This window comes from Engraulis encrasicolus, chromosome 18 (genome assembly GCF_034702125.1).
Source record: "Engraulis encrasicolus isolate BLACKSEA-1 chromosome 18, IST_EnEncr_1.0, whole genome shotgun sequence".
Classification (NCBI taxonomy): Eukaryota; Metazoa; Chordata; class Actinopteri; order Clupeiformes; family Engraulidae; genus Engraulis; species Engraulis encrasicolus.
Genome location: NC_085874.1, coordinates 34769279 through 34792912, shown reverse-complemented (window position 1 = coordinate 34792912; position 23634 = coordinate 34769279). Strand labels below are relative to the sequence as shown.

Below are 23634 nucleotides of genomic sequence, written 5' to 3'. Positions count from 1 at the left end.
CACACACAGCAGTAGCAGCTGACTCACATTCACCGAGGTCTATCACACACATGCACGCACGCACGCACACACACACATACACACGCGCACGCACAAACACAAACACGCACGCACACACTCACTCATTTACACACACACACATGCACACACCCACGCATGTGCGCACATACACGTACTCACACACATCATTTACAAATGCTCGCATGAAAAGGTATAGGCTACCACATGCATTTTGTGCACAGCAACAACAACAAAAAACAGATAGGCCTAGCCTAGACATTGGGCAAAGTGGTTTTAGTGCAGTACAAATAATGACCAAAAACCACAACAAGGTATAAACATAAACATAGAGTAACTCATTCATCTATAGTTTATTTTATTGTTACAATTTGCTTGACTCGTCTTATTGGTCAAAATGGAAGAAATATGAGTGTAACTGTAATTCCATAATTAATAGGTGCAAAAAGGTGTGTTCACTCAAAAGGAATAAATGCAGAAATGCAGTTTTTTGTGTTTTTTTTTTACAATTCTGAAATTCTGTCATTCATATAAGCACAAACAGGAGATCCAAGCTTTTAGCTCAGTGGGCTGTCTATAGTTACAGGATCAGGTTATGGCGTGGACTCTCTCTCTCTCCCTGTCTCTCTCTCTCTGCCTCTTCACTCCCTCACTCACACACACGCACACTATTGTGGTCGCAGTGTATCTCCTGCACTTGGCATATCCCTCCAACTCGCTCCGAGCGTTGGCCGACTGAACAACGCTGCGATCTCCTTAAACATTATCCTCCATCCTTCGTGGATCTACTGTCGTCGGCTGGCATCTCTGCAGCTTCGTTATAGGTCTATGCGCACTTTCTCTCTCATTAAATTAGTCTCTGAAGTCGGACAAAGGGATATATCTCTTATTTTAGGCAGCGTTGGTACAGCAGGACTGTTTATTCGCAACCCTAGACGGTATGGCTAACATGAGAGTCTTCCGTCTCATTAAAAAGAAATTACCGCAAATCTGTCGCTAAAGGACATGGGCCGAATTTGCTTTTTGCGCGTGTTAATAAAACATGCGTTTTGATATTTTCAGCAGAGATAACTTTTGCGGCGAGCTGGCGCTATTTCATTCCATGCACAACAAGAGATGATTCCTTGTGCACCCTGTCAGTATCGTATCCCACACTTCCTCTCTGGAGAACTTTGGTCCTTAACGTGGGGTCTGGACACCCATCTTTGTGCATCCTGTCTCCAAAAAGTGGACCAAACTTTAGAGTGGTAGATCACGGGATTCTTTCTTTCCTTTTCATTTTTTCATTATATTTTTTCGGTGAAACGTATGTCGTTGCGATATCTTCCATGCCACCGACCATCGTGATAAATGGACAAGAATGTGGCAGACACCATTTGTGGAGAAACTCAATAGAGAATCCGCTGGCGAACCTGGAGGACTGGATTAAGTTCTTAAAAATAAGCGACTCGTATGCAACCCACGCGTCTTTTTCTGTGAGGTGGGCTTTGAGAAGAGCGAAGGAGGGATGTTGGTCCGAAACAAATTTCCGTTCATCTTCGGGTTTTGGCACTTCGTGTTCAGCCCATTCTTTTTGACATCATTGCCCCTTGTCTTTCAGGTATGTCATTTCATTGTGCATCATTGTGCATTCATCTTAAAAGTGGTGCATAGTGCACTCCAAATTATATGATGGGTTGTAAGCGTCTCAGTTAACCATCATATGAACTGAAGTGAAGTGGTAGCCTAAACATTGTAAACAGAACAGCATCTACAACAGTTTCTCATGTAGTAGGCTACTTGCTGGTTGTACACAATATTCAGAGTGACATCTTGGTCTCCGAGTTACATTTGAATGTAAAGCACTTGAAAGAATCTGTGGATCATATTTGCAATTGAAGACATTTTAATTGAGCATAAATGAAGAGCATAGCAGGCACATTTTCTTGCACAGCACATTTTTATCTAGATGGAGTTGAGCAGACAAAATTGAAGGTGTGTGATCTGTAAGAAATGTTTTTAAAAATATATATATATCTTTCAAAATCATCTACATAGCCTAGTCTGTATTAAATGCTAGTGCTTCCTACAGCCTCCCATCACTCTTCACTTTTTCCACATGATATGATCATGTGTTGCCGAGTAAACTGAGTGTGTCAGTGTTAAGTATATTGTCACGCTTTGCTGCTCAGAGAGAGGGGGAGGCAGCTGTGTCAGGGATCAGGGATTGCCCCTGTTCTCCTCGCCAACCGTTTAGAGGCGTGCGGTGTGGTGGGTATACCACAGCATGCGTGGGCACACACACAGCAACTGGCTGGCGAGGAGCGGTGGAGAGGAGAGGAGAGGAGAGGAGAGGAGAGAAGAGGAGAGGAGAGGAGAGGAGAGGAGAGGAGAGAAGAGGAGAGACCTCAACCTTCTCAGCCCCCACAGCCTCTTAGCCTTCAACAGTGGGAGGGAGCATACAGCTCATGCACTGGAGTGCAGAGAAAAAGAAAGAGAGAGAGAGAGAGAGAGAGAGAGAGAGAGAGAGAGAGAGAGAGAGAGAGAGAGAGAGAGAGAGAGAGAGAGAGAGAGAGAGAGAGAGAGAGAGAAATGGGTTGGTTGGTTGGAAGAACACTGGCATAAATGAAGTGAAAGAAGGGAAAGATTTGTGAGTTAAACAAGGAGTGAAAGGAAGAGGGGGATTATGCAAGAGATGGAAGACAGAGTAAAGGGAACAGTGCACACTCTAAACAAAACATAACCCAGAAAAAGCACTGAAAGTGAGTGACAGAGATGGGAGACAGGCAGTGTCTGAAATGTTTACTCCCTCCCGTTGCACAGAGTGTGAAATTGAAATGGCACTGACCCCGACGTGGTGAAATACACACAAAGAAATCAGGGTGCGCAGGGGGTACAATACTTACACTGGCTCCAGATACAAAGCTGCTCCTGTCTTTTGTACCGACACTGTAATAGTGTAGGACACTATTCTTGTACGATACTCGATTGACACTCTATACTATGGAACACGTACGACTTAAAACCAACATTTTGTCCTAATTCCAGAAAAGGGTACCGTAGGTCAAGTGATAGGCAGTTGTACCCAATTAGGTACCCTAAACGGTAGAACGTACCTTTCTCTCTGTGCAAGGTGCGCACGTTTTGGATTTGGCAATACTGTACCGTAGTGTGTATGATTTATGGAAGGCTACAGGAGAAGGAAAATGGAAGAAAGAGAAGCCACAGAAGGCCTACAGTAGGCCACAGGGCTTAGTTAGTGCATGAAGTAACACATAGACAGACGCCTGACTCAGAAAGGTCGTAGGGCCTACTGTAGCCTACTATATGTGATTAATCTGCCATTGCATATCCTCCCGTGGTGTGGGTGTGCACGCCATCTCTCATTATATTCTCTTTCCTTATTCTCTCTCTCTCTCTCTCTCTCTCTCTTTTCTCTTTCTCTTTCTCTCTCTCTCTCTCTCTCTCTCTCTCTTTCTCACACTTTGCCCACTTTTTTCTTCCTTTTACCTTTATCGCACGCACGCACACACACACACACACACACACACACACACACACACACACACACACACACACACACACACACACACACACACACACACACACACACACACACACACACACCTGTCTACCCTACTGTGTTCATCATCTCTCATTCTTCTCCTCTCTCTCTCTCTCTCTCTCTCTCTCTCTCTCTCCTTCACAGCTTGCCCTGGGAGAGCCACAGAGGTCATGCCCTAGGACTGTAACGGACTCGGTTGGCACCAGGTGCCAGCTGGCCTGCCAGTGTCGGCCCTACCCTCCTCTGCCACCTCCGCCACCGCCACCGCCACCCCCCAGAATCATGTTCACTGGTGAGTGCCACTCCTTACCCTTACTTCCTCTCTCCAGCCCAGGACACGCACGGTTACATCACCCTGACCCAGAGAGAGAGAGAGAGAGAGAGAGAGAGAGAGAGAGAGAGAGAGAGAGAGAGAGAGAGAGAGAGGGGGAGGGAGAGAGAGAGAGAGAGAATCAGAATCTGCTCTATCGGCCAAGTGCCTACATGTATAAGTATATAAGCATGTCTTATTCTGGAAGATATCTACGCCAATATACAGTGTACAGTAAAACTTAAAACATGTTTAAGTGGCAGTACTACAGATAGTAGCAGTAGGCCTAGTGCGTAGTAGTAGAATGAGGGAGAGAGAGAGAGAGAGAGAGAGAGAGAGAGAGAGAGAGAGAGAGAGAGAGAGAGAGAGAGAGAGAGAGAGAGAGAGAGAGAGAGAGAGAGAGAGATGCTTGTTGAAAGATGGGTAAAGGAAGGAAGAGTCTTGGCAGGGGCATATTCAATGCAAACTGTGAGCAGATGAGTGTGTTGTAGTAGTAGTAGCCTTCATTTGTCCCAGTATGGGCAATTGATTTGCTCATACTGGGAAACACAATATGTGCACACCCAGGAAGAATGCATTACAACAATCCTTGTTTTTTTACATTCTTCCTGACTAGAGAGTGTATTCTACCATACACATTACACATACTGTACGACTGATTATTCTACACTTGTCAAAATTGTGTTATTGCTGTATCTCTTCAATAAATCGTAAGGACTAGATGGTCATTGGTCGCATATTCAGGAAGCTTCATTAGTGAAATACATTGAGGGAGAAAGAGAAGCTTTTGCCTGAGACACTGTTTAGTGAGCACTCTCAATTATTGACGTTGCTTATTGCTGAGACCTGGAAGGTTTGTTTTCTTCAAGTTGTTATGTAGGGTCATTACTGTGTGTACACTGTACAGTCAAACCAAGCAACTTTTGGCATTTTCCAAGTATTGAGTCCCTGTGAGTGCCCTCTCTCCTTTGGAAACTTACTTGGAAATAGAATGATCAATGAAAGCGTTGAAAGCATGTCTACTCTGAAAGAAGAAACCTTCACAAACAGTCTTGGGATCATAGCTACGTATACAGTATACAGATGGTATGTTTAGGTCTATCTGTTTGTCGGTCTTTGGGTAATACATTCAGTGTCTCTGGCCATATGCTCCATCTGCAGAGTCATGCCATTTCAGATGAATCTATTAGGGGTGGTTACTTTCTCATAGTGTAAGAAGAAGAGGAACACCATTTCCTTGCTTTATACTAGAGATGCTAGGATCCAAGATCCGGTTCCGGATCCGGCAGGATAATAGGGTTTTTCACAGGATCCGGACCCGGTTCCAGGAACCAGGATCCGTTAGCCGAGGCTTTTCAGTCAAAATAGTTGGAGCCAACGTGATAAAAATGGCCCACATGTGCGAGTAGGCTATGTGTTTCAACCCTTTCGTAGGATCCGATATCCGGTTCCGGATCCGGCAAGATCTTAAGCAGTTGATCCGGTATCCGGCAGGATCCTAAAAATCAGGATCCGGTGCATCTCTACTTTATACTCTTCTTGTCTGTATGCGATCATGCACATACACACATAGCAGACACAGACACACACGCAGCAGGAACAGAGAGGTACATGCCTACAGTGCATACGCCCACACACACATACACACACACACACACACGCACACACGCGTACACGCACACGCACACGCATGCACAGATACGCACGCACGCATGCACACACACACACACACACACACACACACACACACACACACACACACACACACACACACACACACACACACACACACACTCACACAAAGACAAAAGTAGCTGGTCCCTTGCTTGAGGCTAATCTGGTTGTGGAGCATTGCGATGCAATCAGGGGCCGTACTCAGCAGCAGCAGCAGCAGCAGCAGGGAAGCCGACAAGGGGGGAGCAAAGGGGCCACTTCTCCCGGGCCCAGAGAAATGGGGGGCCCAGCTTTTGGGTTCTCATTACATTGCATATTGGATTAGGGGGCCCTTCAGATGAATTTGTCCCGGGCCCGGCCAAAGTTGTCAGTGGCTCTGAGCAGCAGCAGCAGCAGCAGCAGCATCAGCACCCAGCTGTCCTGAAGGAGCTCCGGTGAGGCAGAGCCACCCTGCTGGGAGCATTAGCACTTTAGCAGAGAAACAGCACAAGCAACAACAACAACAACAAACAAAAATGACCAACAACTTTTATTTTGTCGCATTTGCCACATATACACTTTCGAGGCTGAGTGACTGACTGTCTTCTTCACAGTCTTGTTCCTGAAGTGTTGCAAGTGTTCCCCAAACAGGAGAATTATGTTAATCGTACCTGTGTCATGTTGCATGTTTTTCTTATGTTCAAGATAAACAGAGAGGCCACTCGAGGCCACCCTTTGCACAATATGTAAATGTAATACAGGCCTATACTTTTATTTCGGCTTAGCATGCAAAATAAAAGAAGGCCTATAATTATTTGTACTCTGTATGTGTCTTAGTTATTGTCTCGCATGGTGGCAGCATGCTAAAAAAATGATTCCTCACATTCAAAGCGATTCCTCAAATATGAAGTAAATTAAGGTGCTTGTTGATATAACTGATCGTCAACACTGAATTTCACCAGTGCCAACCAGTGTCATTTTGCTGTTGCTGGGTATTTGGGGTCCCACAGCCTCGCTATATGCTATCGGCCCTGAGATTTGTATCCCATTTTGTTTAAGTATATTTTCCGGGATTTTTGTGCCTTTATTTGATAGTGACAGGGAAGAGATGACAGAAAATGGTTGGGAATGGAGATGGAAAAGGATCGGGATATCACCTGGGTTCTCCCCAGCTGTATACAGTACGGTGCCTTAGCTTAGCTGTTTGAGCCACGGCCACGGCGTATTCCATTTTTTTTGTCATGGTTCCAGGAAGTTCCTGCCTCCTCCCGCCGCGTGCCAGCCCCACCGGCTAATAAATTGCCTTCCTGGACCAGGACCATTTTCATTTGCTTCTAACTGTCCTCCCCTTGAATTATGCCGCCGGCCGTAAAGTATGTGGCTGTTTCTGTTGACACCGAGCTCAATCCGGTTTATTACTCGAAGTTTATGTTTTAAATCTGTCATCGGGGGTTCTCTCCACTGAGGGCCTCGTGTGTTTTGTGGAGGAGAGCCCGATCAATAAATTCTGCGCATGGAGAAGGTGGTGGTAATCAATCTGCCGCAACCCCTCTTTTGGATCAATCACTTTAGGCGTCGGGCGCGAAGGGCGCCATTTATCTCGTGCAAGGGGGCAAACTCTTTCTGATTTATTGATATTATGCATCAGGCAGAATTTGCTTTAAATATATATGTTCAGACGGGTGGATGATACTTCTACTGCAGTCCAGACAAATTATGCATGTGGTGTTCCATAAGCAGAATAGCTGAAGGGTTTGTCGACAGAGGAACTGTAGGTACTGTAACCTACCGTTTTTTTTGTTGAGGAAAAGCCCTCGTTTGGTGAAGCAGTCAGTTGGTGAGCTTGCAAGCTGGCTTTGTGTGTCTGAACATGGCTGCTCTAATACTGCATGTAACCACATTCAAGGTTGCTGGTTCTGCTTTCTGATTGCACGGCGTTGCCCTCTGAACAAAATTGCCATTTGCTTCGCTGTTATGGCATCTGGCAAAAAGTGCTGAGGATTTTGCTTCTGGGTTCTTGATAAGCAGCCAGATGAAAGAGTCAGCGTGTGTGCCATCGCTTTTGGGCAAAAATCCACCCTTGCATTAAGTCATTGAAAATATTCATGAGCAACGTATACTCCATTAGGACTCCTGCACCTGCACTTCATCAAGAGATGTGATAAATGGCTTAACTAAGATGCGCTGGAGGGAGTACTAGCACGCTTTTGAAAAGATACAGACTCTTATCAGAAAATGAGGGTACTGTAAAAAGGCATATTACATTAAAGCCGACTGCCCTGTCTTTCCTTTTTTTTCCCTTTAAAATGTTCTTGAGAAAAAAAAACATTAAACCAGAACTTTTCTTCTGCTGTGTGGCAATCAAAGCCCCGAACGTGACACTGTCTTTGGTTCTCGGGCTGGGGAAAACGTGTTCTGCCATGTGTGTCATGAAGCTGTGGCAACAACAACGGCAGCCCCTGCCTTGGGTGACTTAACAAGCCAGAGATTTGACAGCACAGAGAGGGACAAAATAACACAAAAAAACAAGGCCACTGCAACTATAGCACCGTGCAACACTTCACCCACCAACACTTACATTTCCAACAAGACAGCCTTATTTAAACCTGTTTGAATGGGGTCACGGCAAGTCAAGGCCAGTAAACACTAATAGCGTAAATGGCTGACTTTTCTGAGCTTGTGCTCAGAAGAACTGTTTGTACACGTCTCTTAAATGTGCTCAGAATGTCACACTGACAAGAGTACTTGTGTTTTATCGCCCGATCAGTTAGCTGCCTTTTTTTTTAAACAAGCTGCTGAGGTCGTAGATTAGAGGAGGAAGATTACACAGAGTGGCTGCCTGCTGCTGCTCCTGCTGAGGCTGCTAGACTCTTCTGGGGGGGATCTGGCTGCTTTAAGCCCAAAAAAGGGAATGTACGTAGGAGCAGGACTACACACATGGCTAGCTTGGTTAGCCACAAAGCAAGTTGTTGCCAGCCGAGCCGGCCATGTGAGTCTTGGAAACCCCATCCCCAGGTCCTGCTCCCGGAGCAGTGTCATTATTTGGGCAGTGGGAGGTCTTTACAGCAACAAATTGATCGTAGCCTGTACCCGTGCAGGCGTATTTGGCAATGTTCTATTTAGAGACCGGGAGACTTGTGTTTTCTTTTGATTTCTTTTTATAGGCCCTGTATAAATAACCTTCTCCAAATCCATCTTACGTCAGGCTTAAGGTATATCAGTCTTCAGACTACAGATACAGTTTCAGCACACAAAAAAAAATGAGAGAGGCTTGTGTTTCACATTTAGATCCCTTTTAATTAATTAATCATCTCTGTAAGAAATAAATGGTCAAGAGAGAAATGTTTGGCGTGATATGACAAGCACAGCCTTGTGCTCTTTGTCTTCACATGTCAGCCCCCCAGGGGAGCTGCCAGAAAATTTGGGGCCCATGAAAGATTCGAATTTTGGGCCGCCTTAAGGGCCCCTGTCAGTGCTGTCAGTGGGCCCTTAGAATCTGTGTATACCTTCCCCCCCTAGCGGCACCCATGCAGCCCCCTCTCCCAATCCCTGATATATTTACTGCCCTTCCCCATGCAGGAGAAGGGGCAAAATACCCCAAATACCCTTTTAAAGGAGAACTTCTGCCAATTTCAATATGCTGTTGTATTGCTCACGCTGCCCTTTACTTGTCAGAACGCGGTGATGCTGCATTTTTCGCCTCAGCCCTTTCTTAGATCTGAGCTACTCTAATGGGGGCACTTTATTTAGGGATAAATGTATTAGCACTAATACATACAATGTGCCTGTATAAGTAAATTATAAGCCATGTACAAATCAAAATAAAAAATTCTTAGGCATGTTTTCACAAATGTCTTGTTCATGCACAATAAGGGATTTATTACCAATTTAACCTTAGTTAAGGACCTAGTAGGCCTTAGCGTTTGCTTAGTACATGCCTTACAAGTTACTTATGCAGGCATTAACATTGTATGTATTAGTGCTAATAGATGTATCCCTAAAATAAAGTGTTACCAAACTTTCTCACATAGGCCTACTCCAAATATTATCCCAAAATGTATCACTGTTTGCTAGTTGTCTGCTGATGTTGCATTACCTTTTGGATGTTATTGGGAATAAATCAAGATATTTTTTTGAAATGTAAACATGCTCTGCCCCCATTGCCATGACCAGAATCTCGGAAAAGGTCTAAAAAAGAAAAAAACTATTCTCAGGGACTGACCAGGCCAGGGTAGTGTGAGCTTTACAACTGCATTTCGAAATCGGTAGAAGTTATCCTTTAAGGGAGTACTCATACATGCGTTCATGAATTCTTGAAATAAACTGCTAAAAATATTACACAGTGCACCTTTAAGTAGAGGTATCACTTGAGGCGCTGCAGGAAACTGAGAAGTCTCAGTCACACTGTAATAGTGAGATAGCCATCGCATGTTCAATGCTGTTTGGGTACCCCAAGCAAACTAAACGCTTCACATCTCCAAGGCCGACAGTGTTCGTTCCACAACCCTCACAGCTCCAGTTGCCAATACATGTTAGTCACAGCAACATGTTAAACGAAGACTCCTTATGTATGCACTGCTCTCCTGTAGCTGAACCCAGTCATTCAATTGAGTCACGAGCAGAACCCCAAGGTTGTTGGTTCATTGGTGCCCAGTTGCTGTATAGCCCTGTGCTTCTTACAGTATTGTGGACAGGGAAGCCAACAGGGGGAACAAAGGGGACAGTTGTCCCGGGCCCAAGAAAAGAGGGGGACCAGAATTGGGAGGACCCCTTTACATTGTGTGTATTGAGAGGTAGGCCCGTTCACATGCTTTTGTCCCGGGCCCAGTCAAAGCTGTCAGTGGCCCTGATTGTGGCTGTGGTGGAAAAGCATTGGTAGGTTGATAAAGATGTTATGCAACACAGTGGGTTATGAAAGGAGGTAACCCATTAAATGGAACATGCCTTACTCTCGTTATTACCCTGGGGACGCCCTGAAGACTTCATTCATAATACAGATGCAGCCATTGGGCAAGTACTGTAGTTCGATGTCTGAATCAGAATGCTGAATGAAAATTAGGTTGGACACAAAACAACCAAGGACTTCCCGGAGCTCTTTCGAAATGAGGCCGCTTCATCGAAATGAGCTGCCCATTAACCCAACACTAACCGCGCTGACCCTGGAGTGGTTTGTAGCATAGCTCGACAGGTAGGCCATATCTTCAGGACACCCAGAAGCACTTCCTTTAAGTGATGGTGCTATTGCCAGTAGGCCCACCTATTTTTATTGCAGGTACTGTATTGTGGAATGGAAACGTGCAATTCCATTTCCTGAGTTAAGACAACCTATGACCCTATGGCATTCTTCTTGTGCCTTTTCCAACAGACAAGGACAACTGTTTTCCATAAAAATAGCTTGTCATGGTCACACTTGGCTTAACCCTGAAACAAGATTAGGGATTTCCATACATGAGGGTTGACTTTGTCTTGGGTTGTGTTTTTTAAAGTAGGGCAAGCCACAAAGATGTCGCTAGCAACACCATTTGAAAAGTCAAGGAGAAATTGAAGACCCATGTAGTATAGCTTTAGTTTTCTTTATGTCATTGCTGTCTGAATAGAATGTGTCCTGTTTCACCTATTCCCTTGGTTTTACATTGAACGAGGCACAGCAATGCTTGGTTAAAATGAATATACATTTTAACATCAACCCCTGTCAACATTGACTTTTTTGCGAACTCAAATTCGCTTTGACTTTGTTGTGGACTAACAAGTATGGAGATGTTCCATTGGTTCTTTTTAATTTGCACTTGACTGCATGTCGATTTGTGCATAGTAATACCAATTTAAAGGACAAGTGCACTATTTTGAACATCAAGCCCCCTTTCAGAGTTGTCTGCTGCTGTCTCTGTTATTTGAATTTGGATTTTGTCTCAACCGGATTTAGAATGGCCGTCTGTGAGCATGTCCATATCTGTTCTTAAAACCACACTTAGCATTTGTTTTCAAGAGTATGCAACTCACCAGGGGTATCCACTGGTATTCCATAACAATTTTGTAGAAAAACATGGCTGTCGTGTTTTATGTAGCATTTTGTAAATATACTGTATATATTTTCTTTCATAAAATGGCAAATAAAAAAATTACAGAAGCCATATTTCACCTTCAAACTTATTAGGGAATACCAGTGAACACCCCTAAACACTTGGGTGTGAAATGCATTCTTTTGAAAAGAAATGTTTAAGGTGGTTTTCAAGAACATATTTGGATATGCCCCTAAACCAGTGTTTCTCAACCGGGGTGCCGGGGCACTAAATGAATAAATACATTTATGTAATATAATACATAGTTGTCTAAATGCTACTTAAACTTAATGCTTAGTGTCAGTGGAATCTTTCATCTACCATGGCCTGGCCATCTTCTATGGCCTACACAGCCTGTCTGAGATGAAGCAGCAACTTCGAACGTCTCCGAATGTGTTACTTTTCTAAGCTTTTGTGGTATTGGATGTGATGCCATTGCGATGCCATGCTTGTTGTTTTGGGGTGCCTTGAGGTTTTTCATGAATTGAAAGGGTGCCTCGTCTAAAAAAAGGTTGAGAAACACTGCCCTAGACAGTAATTGTGAGGCCAATTCAGACAAAATCCAAATTAGCCAAATAATGGAGACAGCAACAAACTTTTAAAGATGGTGAGAGTGTAGCAGTGTGGGTTAAAAAGATTGTGCACCTTCCCGGTCAAGGTACGGAACATTGATTCAAGATTTAGCTGATGGAAGTAAGTACACTTTGAAATCTTTTTCTTGCGTTTATTGTAAATGAATTCATAAACATTTTAACCATGAGGTCTACTTGAGATTCCTGATTCTTCCTCTGATTTCTGTAGCAGTGCGGTCCGGTCAACAAGCTATGGCAGCTATTCAATGTAGGTAGGCCTACAAACAATTACAAACATGTTGCCCTGAGCCCTACCTGCCACTCCTTCGCTCCATGTGTCAACTGCTGTCAGCTGTCATTTCAAAAAGGATCTCCCAGGCACTACTCCCTTCCTCCTCTTCCTCCTCTTCCTCCCTCCCTTACTTCCTTCCTACCCTACCCTGGCCCTCGCTCTGATTTACTGAGCGTCTGTTCTGCTGACGGGATACGGATCGATCCCGCTGCACTCTGGCCCAGGTTGTCCTGGAGGACATCAGTAATAGAAGCACATTAGCAGATTGACAATTATTGGCTGGGAGCCGTGGCCCCCCAAAGATTGCGTCAGGAAGTCGACAGACAGACAGACAGACAGACAGACAGACGGCCTCCAGGCAAAGGGGACCCGGCGGGGATGGCTGCAGCTGATGGAGCCTGCATGGGTCTGACCAAAATACTGGTTCCATAAAACAGCCTGCTCTGGGCTATACAGTACATAGGCTACTAAGTGCAACAAGCACTTACTCTGCTGCATAAGAAAGGATCAGGGTCTTAATGACATTTATTCACAACATGAATTTTATCCAAATGGATTTGACTGTTTTGCTGAAGTCTCTGTGTGATCTGTACTAAGTTCCTATCTACTTCTCTTCAGCATTTGCTCATCTTGTGTGTGTGTGTGTGTGTGTGTGTGTGTGTGTGTGTGTGTGTGTGTGTGTGTGTGTGTGTGTGTGTGTGTGTGTGTGTGTGTGTGTGTGTGTGTGTGTGTGTGCGCGCGTGCGTATGTGCGTGTGTGCGTGGGTGCGTGTGTACACATGCGTGCACCCGTGTGTGCGCGTCCGCGTGTGTGTGTGCCAGTTTGAGGTTTGAGCTGTAGTCACGGCTCATCTCGTCTCTTCCAAGTCATCCCTCCAGTCGGTGTTGTCGCCGACCGTCACCACGGCAGGCAGCACAACAGTCTGTGCGGATATTACAATCAATCAATCAATCAAGAGTTTATTGTCATTGTCAATTGTCAAAAAGGCAACGAAATTGTGTTTCGGGTACAATACTTAGTAGCAGCGTAAACTAATACAAAGTTTAGTACACCTGGGACGAACTGCGCTACTGCGCGCATCCACCTTCACAAATCTTGGTTTTAGACAAGTGTTAGACAACATTGGGTAAGGATGAGGAGAAAAAGATTCCATAGCTCCACATTGCAAACACAACATCAAGGTATAGACAAAAAACCTCATTATGGCTATAAGCAGTGGAGACGCAGACATTGTACAAAGGGGGGGGGGACCGGGGGGAGGGGGGGGGGGGGGGGGGGTCAGAAAGCGCGCGGAGGAGGCGTTGAAGAGAGGGGAGGGGTGGGCACTGGATAGCTTATCACCCCACTCTGAGCCATAGCTCAAACCGTCCCAGGGACGGCCTTGCACTGTCCCATAGCAATGTGAAAAACGTCTCCCCAGGTGCCTGTGGTAGTTGAGGGGGGCAGAGAGTCCAGACATTGCTTGTCCTCCAAGGAGAGATAAGAGTCCTGACCTTGGTCAGGTCGCTGCAGCTGCAGCTGGGGCGCCAAAGCAAAATAAGATTTATGTTTGGGTTATTGCAGACATTCCTTTTACGATTCTGCGGTAAATTCTCATGTGACTGGCCACACGTTTCACGTACAGCAGAATTTCGAGCAACCTATCTCCCAAACCGATCGATTCCATCTGGCGATCGTGCGCGACAAGTCCATCAATGCGGCGATCAATCGCTTCAAGGTGGCGATGTTCGGCCACAATCACTTCAGAGTCAATTTGTCCATCTGGCGCTGACCTGCCACAAAAAAACCCTCCAAAGCGCGATTCACGACCACATTCTGTGCTCGAATCTCACTGCCCAACCGGTCAATTGAGCCGGACAGCCTGGGGCCCCTATATGGCTGCCCAAATCTTTGAGCAAATGCGTACAGCCGTTCCAAGGATAATCCAATTCCCAAGGAAACTTGCCACCCAAGTAGCCGAAAGTGTAGACATCTTCTACGTCCTCAATGTTTAACGGAGCCAGACACATGACGTTCACTTCCCCCACGAGTTCACATAGCACCAGGCCGCCAATCGAGGCAAAGTTCGTCCCTTCCATTGGGTCGTCCTCCTGACGTTCCACTTTGACCTGCACATACCGTTGATGATGTAATTGATCTTAGATGGTGTCCTTGCGTTGAAAGACCATTGACCAAATCCCATTGTTAATTTCTTTTCAGAGAGACAGACAGGGAGTCTCAGCAGAAAATTAAAGTCAGACAAGACAGAGTGCAGCAGCCGGGGAAGAGATAGTGAGAGGAGGAGGGGAGAGGGGAGAGGGGAAGGGAGGGGAAAAGAGAGCTCAGGAGCTCTGAAGAAACACGTCCGCCTCCTCCGAGAGCAGAACAAGATATTACATTGAATTCCCTCCTCGCATGCCCTACATTTCTGCCACATGTTGTAAATAATTAGAGTAGGGCTGACTCAGCACCGGCAGTCACAGGCACAGTAAACAGAAATGCGCTGATATCAGCCGTCGCTCTCTTCTCTTCTCTTCTCTTCTCTTCTCTTCTCTTCTCTTCTCTTCTCTGCTCTGCTCTGCTCTGCTCTCCTCTCCTCTCCTCTCCTCTCCTCTCCTCTCCTCTTCTCTTCTTCTTCTCTCTCTCTCTCTCTCTCTACCTCATTTATCTCTCTCTCTCTCTCTCTCTCTACCTCATTCGCTCTTATTCCAGGTGTTGATTTATTGCAAAGCTTGAAATTGAAAGCTTGGGCACTGGGCTGCTCCTCTAGTGTTGACGAACACACGACCGAGGTAGGATAGAGGAAGAGAGAAGGGAAGAGAAGGGAAGAGAAGAGAAGAGAAGAGAAGAGAAGAGAAGAGAAAAAAAGAGAAGAGAAGAGAAGAGAAGAGAAGAGAAGAGAAGAGAAGAGAAGAGAAGAGAAGAGAAGAGAAGAGAAAAGAGGAGCAGGGAAGGCTTTTCTCACCCTCCGCAGAGCCAGGCACAGATGCCTGAGTGGCGGCACACACACACTGCAATTCCACTAAAAGCCCCTGCAGCCTGCGTGGATATGTTTTCGTTCAGTGCCCAAAGTCTGCTACCCCCCGCCGCCAAACCAACTCCCCATCCACCCACCCACCAGCACCCCTCCTCCCTCACTCCCTTTAGCGGACAGAAAGTGGGTGAGATGGGGCTGTGGAAAGAGATCTGCTTTCAAGAGAGCTCACCAACTTAGAGAAAAAAAATACCACATTTCCATGTAAATACCACATTGTTCTCGTCCCCTCACACACACTTCAGAGTTACGTTGTGATTTAGACATGTTTACGTAAAAGTCTTCATGCAAATGCTGTGTAACATTTTGGTAGGATCGGTATTCAAGAACGCTCACCAACTAGACTTGACTATAAAAAAAAGCCAGAACTAGCACATGATCACGTAAATAGGCCTAGCACATTATTCTCAATCCCGACACATGCATTGAAGTGCTTTGAATGCTGTGAAACACTGTCAGTACAGTAGTACACAAAATACAAGGACTTTGTATACAAAGGCTGATGCGGGGAGTCCTCTTCTGTGGGCCCTGGCATGAACCCATTTGGTTTTGGCCAGAGAGGAGGATTGGGTCAGTAACCAGGGTTGCCAGATGAGGCTGATGATTTCCACCCCAAAACATGCTCAAAACCCGCCTAGAAGCACAAAATCCCGCCCAATTCTATTGATTTCTATGGCAAAAATTGGGCGGGTTTTTCTGCTAAATGCCATTTTTACCTGCAGACGGCCATCCTAAGCAGCCCCATTGGGCGGGAAACAGCCCAACACTGTCAGTAGCCTGATCCTATCAATCATCCGAGCTCCCGCCTTACACCAGCAGATCTAATTTCTGTAAATTAATGCCACACTGCTGAAGTGTGTGTGTGTGTGTTTGTGTGTGTGCGTGCGTGCGTGCCAGCATGAGTGTGTGCGTGTGTGTGCGTGCGTGCAGTAATATAATTGAACTATACACATTGACAGGTGTGTGCAGGTTTGTTGTGTATATATCTGGGTCTTACGTTATGTTCAGAAATTCATAGTACGGTGCATGGTATGCAAACATCCATCTTCATAGTTGCACATTTGCGAGTGTGCGAGCGTGTGTGTGTGTGTATGTGTGCATGTGTTCGTGTCCATGCATGTGTCTGTGTGTGTGTATGTGAGAGTGCACTTCCCTCCCTCCCTGTCAGTGTTGCCAGATTAGGCGGTTACCCGTCCAACTGGGCTGCTTGAGATGGCCGTCTGTGGGTAAAAACGGTAAAAATTGTCCATTTGGCGTTTTCAGCAGGTTTAAGAAATCAATACAATTTGTTGAAATTGGGCGTAATTCAGCGCCTCCAGGCGGTTTTTGAGCACCGTTTGGGCGGGATTTGATCAGACACATCTGGCAACACTGCTCCCTGCCTCCTCGGCATGACTAACCGTGTTGGTGCTGATGCTGAGGGAGGGAGGCAAGAGAGGAGAGGAGGATGCTGTTGCCGCGGGCACCAGGATGACCTTTGCTCCGCCGCTACACTGTCGAGAGCATGGATGAGCCGCCGCCCGCCCACGGGCATGATGGGAACCCACGGCTGCTCTCTCCTCTCTCTCCCTCCCCTCCAGGGAGCATCCCAAACACCACTACTCCCCACCAAACACACGCACACACACAAAAACACACACACACGCACCTACCCAACCACCCTCCACGCCACCTCTCCCTCTGCCTCTGCCTCCTTCCGTATTTCCTCCCTTCCTTGCTTGCTCGCCCGCCAGCCAGCCGGCCCTCCCTGTTCATGTGGGAAGCGTGACTTCAGAAGTGCCCTCCTCTCTCTCCGCTCTCCTCGCTTCTTGTTCATCTGCATGTATGTCTGTGTGTGTGTGTGTTTGTGAGAGAGAGGGAGAGAGACATAGAGAGAGAGAGACTTTGTGTGTCTGTGTGTATGAGTGTGTGTGTGTCTGTATGAGTCTGTGTCTGTGCCTGTGTGTGCATATGCATGCTTCAGTCTGTCAACCCTTTCTGCGCCATCAACGATCTGGGTGAAAATTGCTGTCCTTGTGGGAAGCCGCAGGGTGAAGATAGAAAAGCTGATTTGACTCTGGAGCTCCTTCTATTCCTCCACTCTATTTACATGTTTTCTTCGAAAATACTTTAGTTGAACATACATGCACTGGAGTCTAAATTTACTTTTTTCTTCACCAGCCAAAATGGCTAGTTGGTGTTGATCTTAATAGTTAAACACACAGTCACTAATTGGGTAGAGTGGCTAGTAAATTTAGTTTTTCTACCAGCCAAATTGAATTTTACGCCAGCATTTGGCAGGTCGGCAGTTGTTAATTTAGAGCGCTGATTGTATGTACCGTATATTGTGTACTGTATGCAGCAAGTCGTGACTACATTCGTCTGGTGAGAGTGGGGTTACTTGCTGATGGCAGTTAAAATCGTTGGCCAGGGTTTATAAAGGTGGTAAAGTGTCTTATTTTTCATGTTAAGCGCTGTCTTGCTTTAAGACAAGTTAAAAAAGGGAGCTAAGCTAAGCTATGTAGCTAAGCTAGTGAAAGTCAATGGATCACTGTAGCATGTAGCATGCTACACGGATGCATTGACTTTCACTAGCTTAGCGACATGCTCCCTCTTTTAACTTGTCTTAAAGCAAGACAACGGCTTACATGAAAAATAAGACACTTTACCACCTTTATAAACCCTGGCCAACGATTTTAAATAGTGGCATATCCCTTTAAGCACATAGAAACGAAATGTTGTAGCTGTATTTGACATTTCCTTTTGTGTTTTAATCACAGTTGTTTTTATCTGTTATGGCATGGCACCTGTCATGATCTTGCTACGGGAACATCAAGGACCAACTCTGTGTAATGTCCTAGCAGTATAGTGCTATAGAGCTTGAGAGTACCGCCCCTTAGTTCCGCATTTCACGGGACCTAAGCTGACCATCTAACAACATGGTAGCGAGTAAATGTCTTCTTATTTCAGCCATTACGGTATATGCGCTGGGCTACAAATATGCCGTTTAAGAGGCTAGATTATAGATTATTCATGCAGAAGTATCAAAATTTTGTCCCGAGACTGTGTGCATGAAAAATGTGAAGAAACACACCCTTCTTTCGTATGAAAAATTAAACAAAAATATCAGAAACAACATATGTGGAGCTCGTGGCACAACTCGAGGGGAATAGAAATATAATTTTAATACCGCCCAGTGTTTCCCATACATTGAGGAAACTATGGCGGCCCGCCATAGTTTAAATTTGGCCGTCATAGTTTCCGAAAATGTAAAAAACAACAACAACAAAATTTAAACGATTGCCGTTTTTGTTAATGAATTACGATTTCCTTCGCATTTTCCTCCTGGAGTAAATACATCCTATAGAGAACACCACAACTGCTTGAAAGACAGAGGGATCAAAAGCCTAGTCAAGTTGTTGTAGTTAACTTGGGTTTGGGAGTAATAAAAAAAAACCCTCAGAGAAGGGACAGTTGGGATGAGTTTACTAACACTCCCCAGGCTTTGTTTCACAGTTGTAATGAGTTAGGTGACAGTAATTAGTTAGGTGACATAAATGTGTAATATGTTGTTCAGCCCTTTTAATGGGAGGAATTTTGAAAAACTGGCCCTGTTACCAGCACCCCTCATGTAATAATAATGATAATTTCATGATTCTCAAAGTGTGTGTGGGGGGGGAAGGCATAGCCTACCCTCTTAGACCCTTTTTGTTTTTCATAGTGCTCTTAAATTCTTATCTCTGCTCCTATTTTGTTTTATTATTTTTTTCATTACATAGACCCCTGCATGAGGGACGAATTAAACTGTGTTGTAAACACAAATGATTCACTGTACTGCATTTTTATTTTATTTATAATATAAATGACAATGTACTACTATTATACATGTCATGGGTAAAATCTTATGTAGCCTTATTTCTCAAAATATAAATGGCTGAAATGTAGGCCTATAGTTTCTCCATGCACCAATGTCATACTGTACTCATTGTTTTGCCGTTTTGCATTTACGCTGCGTAAATACAACATAACCCCCCCCCCGGAAAAAAATCCCGGCTGCCCCCATAGTTTCCGAAATTTCTGTGGGAAACACTGCATCCATTGGATTGCATGCTACAATTTTCCGTTAAAAACACTGTTGAGGTCCCATGAAATTTGGGGGAAGTGACATCACTTTCAAGCTCTATGGCAGTAGAGTTCTTTCAACAACTATTACAGTGTTCCACTGGCAGGATGGTGCGCATTATGTGACTACTGCTATTATGCATGATGTCGGTTCAGCACTCGAAATTGAAACCCTGTCAAAAAAATCCAGCCCAAATAGTAGCATCCAGCCCAAATAGTGCTGACCAAAGGTCTATCCCAGTGTCAGTATGGTGCTGACCTTTAGCAGGGTCGAACCACAACACTCCAGCGCAGGGCCGGATTAACATTGCCCTGAGCCCCTAGGCTACAGGTTGTTGTGGGGCCCCCTGAAAGGCAAATTTTGCAGGAAAATTACATAGACAATGTCAGAATTACGAGGTAGGAATTGAGGGCAACTTGTCTACCAACTGTACTGAACACAGTAGATACATTTTTCAATGTTGCATTGGGTCAAAATTCTGGGGTTTTTTTTGTTTTTTATTTTACTCCTGGCCAATCAGGGGCCCCCTGGCAGGTGGGGCCCCCTAGGCTGCTGCCATATCTAACCTGTGCGTTAATCCGGCATTGCTCCCACGGATCAGGTGACTTTGGGTGCTACCAGCCAGCACTTGTGTCCTCCGCCAGTCACTGATGTTGTGTTGCCGGGCTTGAAATTACACCAGCACTGAAGTCACCTTATACCAAGTAGTGTTTTTTGTCTCTTTTTTTCTTTTTTTCTTTCTTTCTTTCTTTCTTTCTTTCTTTCTTTCTTTCTTTCTTTCTTTCTCTCTCTCTCTCTCTCTCTCTCCCTCCCCCTCTCCTTTTTCTGACGTCTACTTCACCACCACTATGTCGTCTACGTAGAGATGTGTGCTGTGCAGACACATGAGTAACTCTTGACAAGACAGGCCACTTGGAGTGGACTATGCCAGGTGCACTGTTCCATGCAGACGGAGCAAATTACAAGAACTAATGGACCTGTGTTCTTCTATTGTATCATTCTAACCCTTCTTCAATAGAGGCTGGAAAAAATTAGTTATCTTAAGTTCTGCTCATCCTCATCCTCATCCTCTTCCTCAAAACTTTTGTTTTAAAAATGCTGTTGGTTCACAAAAGAGCTTGCCTACAGTTTATACGTATAGATGCAAGGTAATAGACAGAATTACTATGCCATACTAGTTTATATAAGCATGCCTGTGTGGCCTTCCTTTTCTAATCACCAGCGACAACTATTCAAAATTAACATAAAAATTATTTTGAAAAAAGTTGGTAATCCTCATTCATGTTTAAAATCACAATCACAATTGTAGATTTCTAGCTTTGCATACTATGGCACGGAGGTGTTGTTAGCTTGTGCTAACCTCTCAAGATAGTATTACCCACCAATGACAAACCTGCAGCCCAAATGGTGTTGGCAAAAGGTAAATGACCCTTGTGTTGTGTATACAGAAAACCAGTCAAGGCCGCTGTTGCATGAAGGGGTTGGTTTGTTTCAAGCGCTGAATAACAAAAAAAAAAGCTGAAGGAGGGCTGGTCTTTGTCTATCCGCCCCGACCACTATCAGGTCCCATTCCTCATAATCAATTTGGCCAAAGCATGTAGGGCCCTCTAACCCAATCAACCTCGATGGCAGGTATAAAAATAGCATAATCTAATAGCCATGGCTCGTTTGCTGGCCATGCTCGACCTGCTCGGCATTATGTCCACTGGTCTCCTCCTCGAACACTAAGTCACGATTCACATCCTCGTGCCCCACTGTTCGCTTCCATCAGGGCTGGCCAGGGCCCAAAAAAACACACGAGCATTTTTTTGTTAAACTTCAACTGCCCCCTCAAACATACAACCTGTTTTTGTACCATCTCCTCATTGGCTCAGTCCACATGATGTAAAATGTACTGATGGATATTGTCCTTTGGATGTTTCTCCGTTGTTCGTGATAGACTACTAGTATTTCATGTGCAAAATGGCTGATACATCGGTCGTAATTGGTCGTGACGTAATGTGGGATGGGAAGGATCAATATTGAAAATGGATATATGGGCCACCACCTCTAAACTGAGGGCAAATTCCAAAGAAAGCAACAAAGAAACAAACAAAAATAACAGCAATTTCCCCTGGGGACTCTTGGCCTACCAGGAAAATGCCCTGTATGCCAGATTACCAGTTCATTCCCATGAGGATCCATCCTGTGGTTCTGTGTGTTGGGTGGTTGATGGTCATTACATCATATTCAGTATAAAGGTTACATGTACGTAGTGTGGAACGAATGAATGTGTGGCATAGTGTAATATGATGTTGAGTTTTTCTGTCTGTAACAGAAAACTGCTTCAGTCCAATTCATTGTAGTCGGTTTTAGCCACTAGTAGTTTTAGTATGAAAGTTGTCCCATGTTACGTTTACGTAATAATCTTAATCATAATCTACTCTACCACACTAACTTTAAAACAAAGTTTAGAAGCCATACACTGAATTCTCTTACATAATTCAAAAATGCTAAAGCATCAATTTACAGTTGGCGTCAATTTTTAAGCAGCTTTTTTCTCCCACATCATCATTTTGCCAGCTCTGTCTGACTCCTCTACTTGCTCTCCTCTCTTCTCTTTTTTTATCCCTGGAGATTCAAAACTGCGTCCAATTACTGTGTTCAGTCAAGCCAGACACCCCTTACTAACTCCCCCCACCCATTCTTGCCCTAAGGAGTTCATCTTTGAGAGCATCCATTTTTTAGGAGGCACCAACAGGCCGTATGTTTGCTGTTGTGTGGTGGGTGCAGCTAAGGTTGAGAATGTCGTGCAAGGACATCGGTCCAGGAATGAGTCTCAACAAAGGGGTTGGGGGCGGGCGGGGGGCTATCTGCCGAAGCGAGACAGGGCAGCCAAAGGGCTTGGACAGTCTTCGTTAGCGCAGATGAGTCCCGTCATTGTTGGCTCGCGGCGCCGTTGTCGTGTGTCTAGCTCTAGACTTATGCTCGAGTCACTGCGAATGAATGAGTGCTCACCCTCGTTGAGGCCGGCCGGCAGCTTTTTTGGGTCATGTCTTTTTTGGACAGAGCAGGGAGACGTGAAAATTGTTGGACAAGATGGACGCTGATAGCCACACTGGGGTCTATGCCCTGCAGTGCACTACTGCTATTCATTCCATACCTTTTAGAAGAGCTTCTTTCCAAATCGAGATATATCCATTTTGTTGAATGTTGGGAAATTGACATTTTTGTATTGGGCATTCCATTAAACTGCATTGCAAAATGCATTTTTATAGAGCTTTAAAAGGTATGTTCTCAAAACATGTCAATGGCAAGAAGTCACACATAGATTATAGGACTTCTTAAAGGGACACTGTGCAGGAAATGCTCAAAAAGGTACTGCAACTAAGCTGCTCATTGAAACTGGGTTGCCTATCGCCAAATTTGATCTTTTCATGAAAGTTTACCAAGTAATAAACAAATATTTTCTAGTATAGTCCAAGTACAGTCGTTTTTGCAGCTAAAAATGGCTATATTTGGAAATTCAAAATGGCGGACAATGTAGAAGATCCCCATTTTCATGTATGAAAAGTGCCATTTTTCCAGTCATAATGAATACTTAGAATTTGATGCTGGTGGTAAGTATTCATGAAAAAGGTAACATTAGTGAATGGGCAGCATGAATTCTGGAAATAAACAACTAAAATCTCACACAGTGTCCCTTTAACAGTCAATTCCAATATTAAAATTCAAAAACTCAAAAATGGTGGATATCTCATTTTGGAAAGGAGCTTTTCTTTTCTTCTGTTGCATTTTATCTTAAACATTTGTGTGTATGTGTATGTATATACTGTACATGCACACTTGTGCCCACAAACGCACGTTCACACGCGTACACACATAGGCTACCACTTCGAGTGTGCAGTTTGAAGAGGGAGTCATTTTTTGCTGAGAGGCAACATCAGTAATTTGTGTGTGTGTGTGTGTGTGTGTGTGTGTGTGTGTGTGTGTGTGTGTGTGTGTGTGTGTGTGTGTGTGTGTGTGTGTGTGTGTGTAATCATCCATGCTTGCATCTGCGCCTCTACTGTATGTATCTACAGTAATTTGTAT

The 23634-nt window shown here is 44.7% G+C and overlaps 1 protein-coding gene across 1 annotated transcript in view; it reads left to right on the top strand.

Moving 5' to 3' along the window:
• Positions 1-694: 694 nt before the first annotated feature.
• prima1 (proline rich membrane anchor 1) overlaps positions 695-23634 on the top strand; it is a 64581-nt gene continuing 41641 nt past the window's right edge. Inside the window, exons 1-2 of the mRNA XM_063223511.1 lie at positions 695-1618; positions 3707-3854. Of these exons, the coding sequence (XP_063079581.1) occupies positions 1526-1618; positions 3707-3854 (241 nt within the window). The 5' untranslated portion in view covers positions 695-1525. The remainder of the gene's footprint in view (positions 1619-3706; positions 3855-23634) is intronic.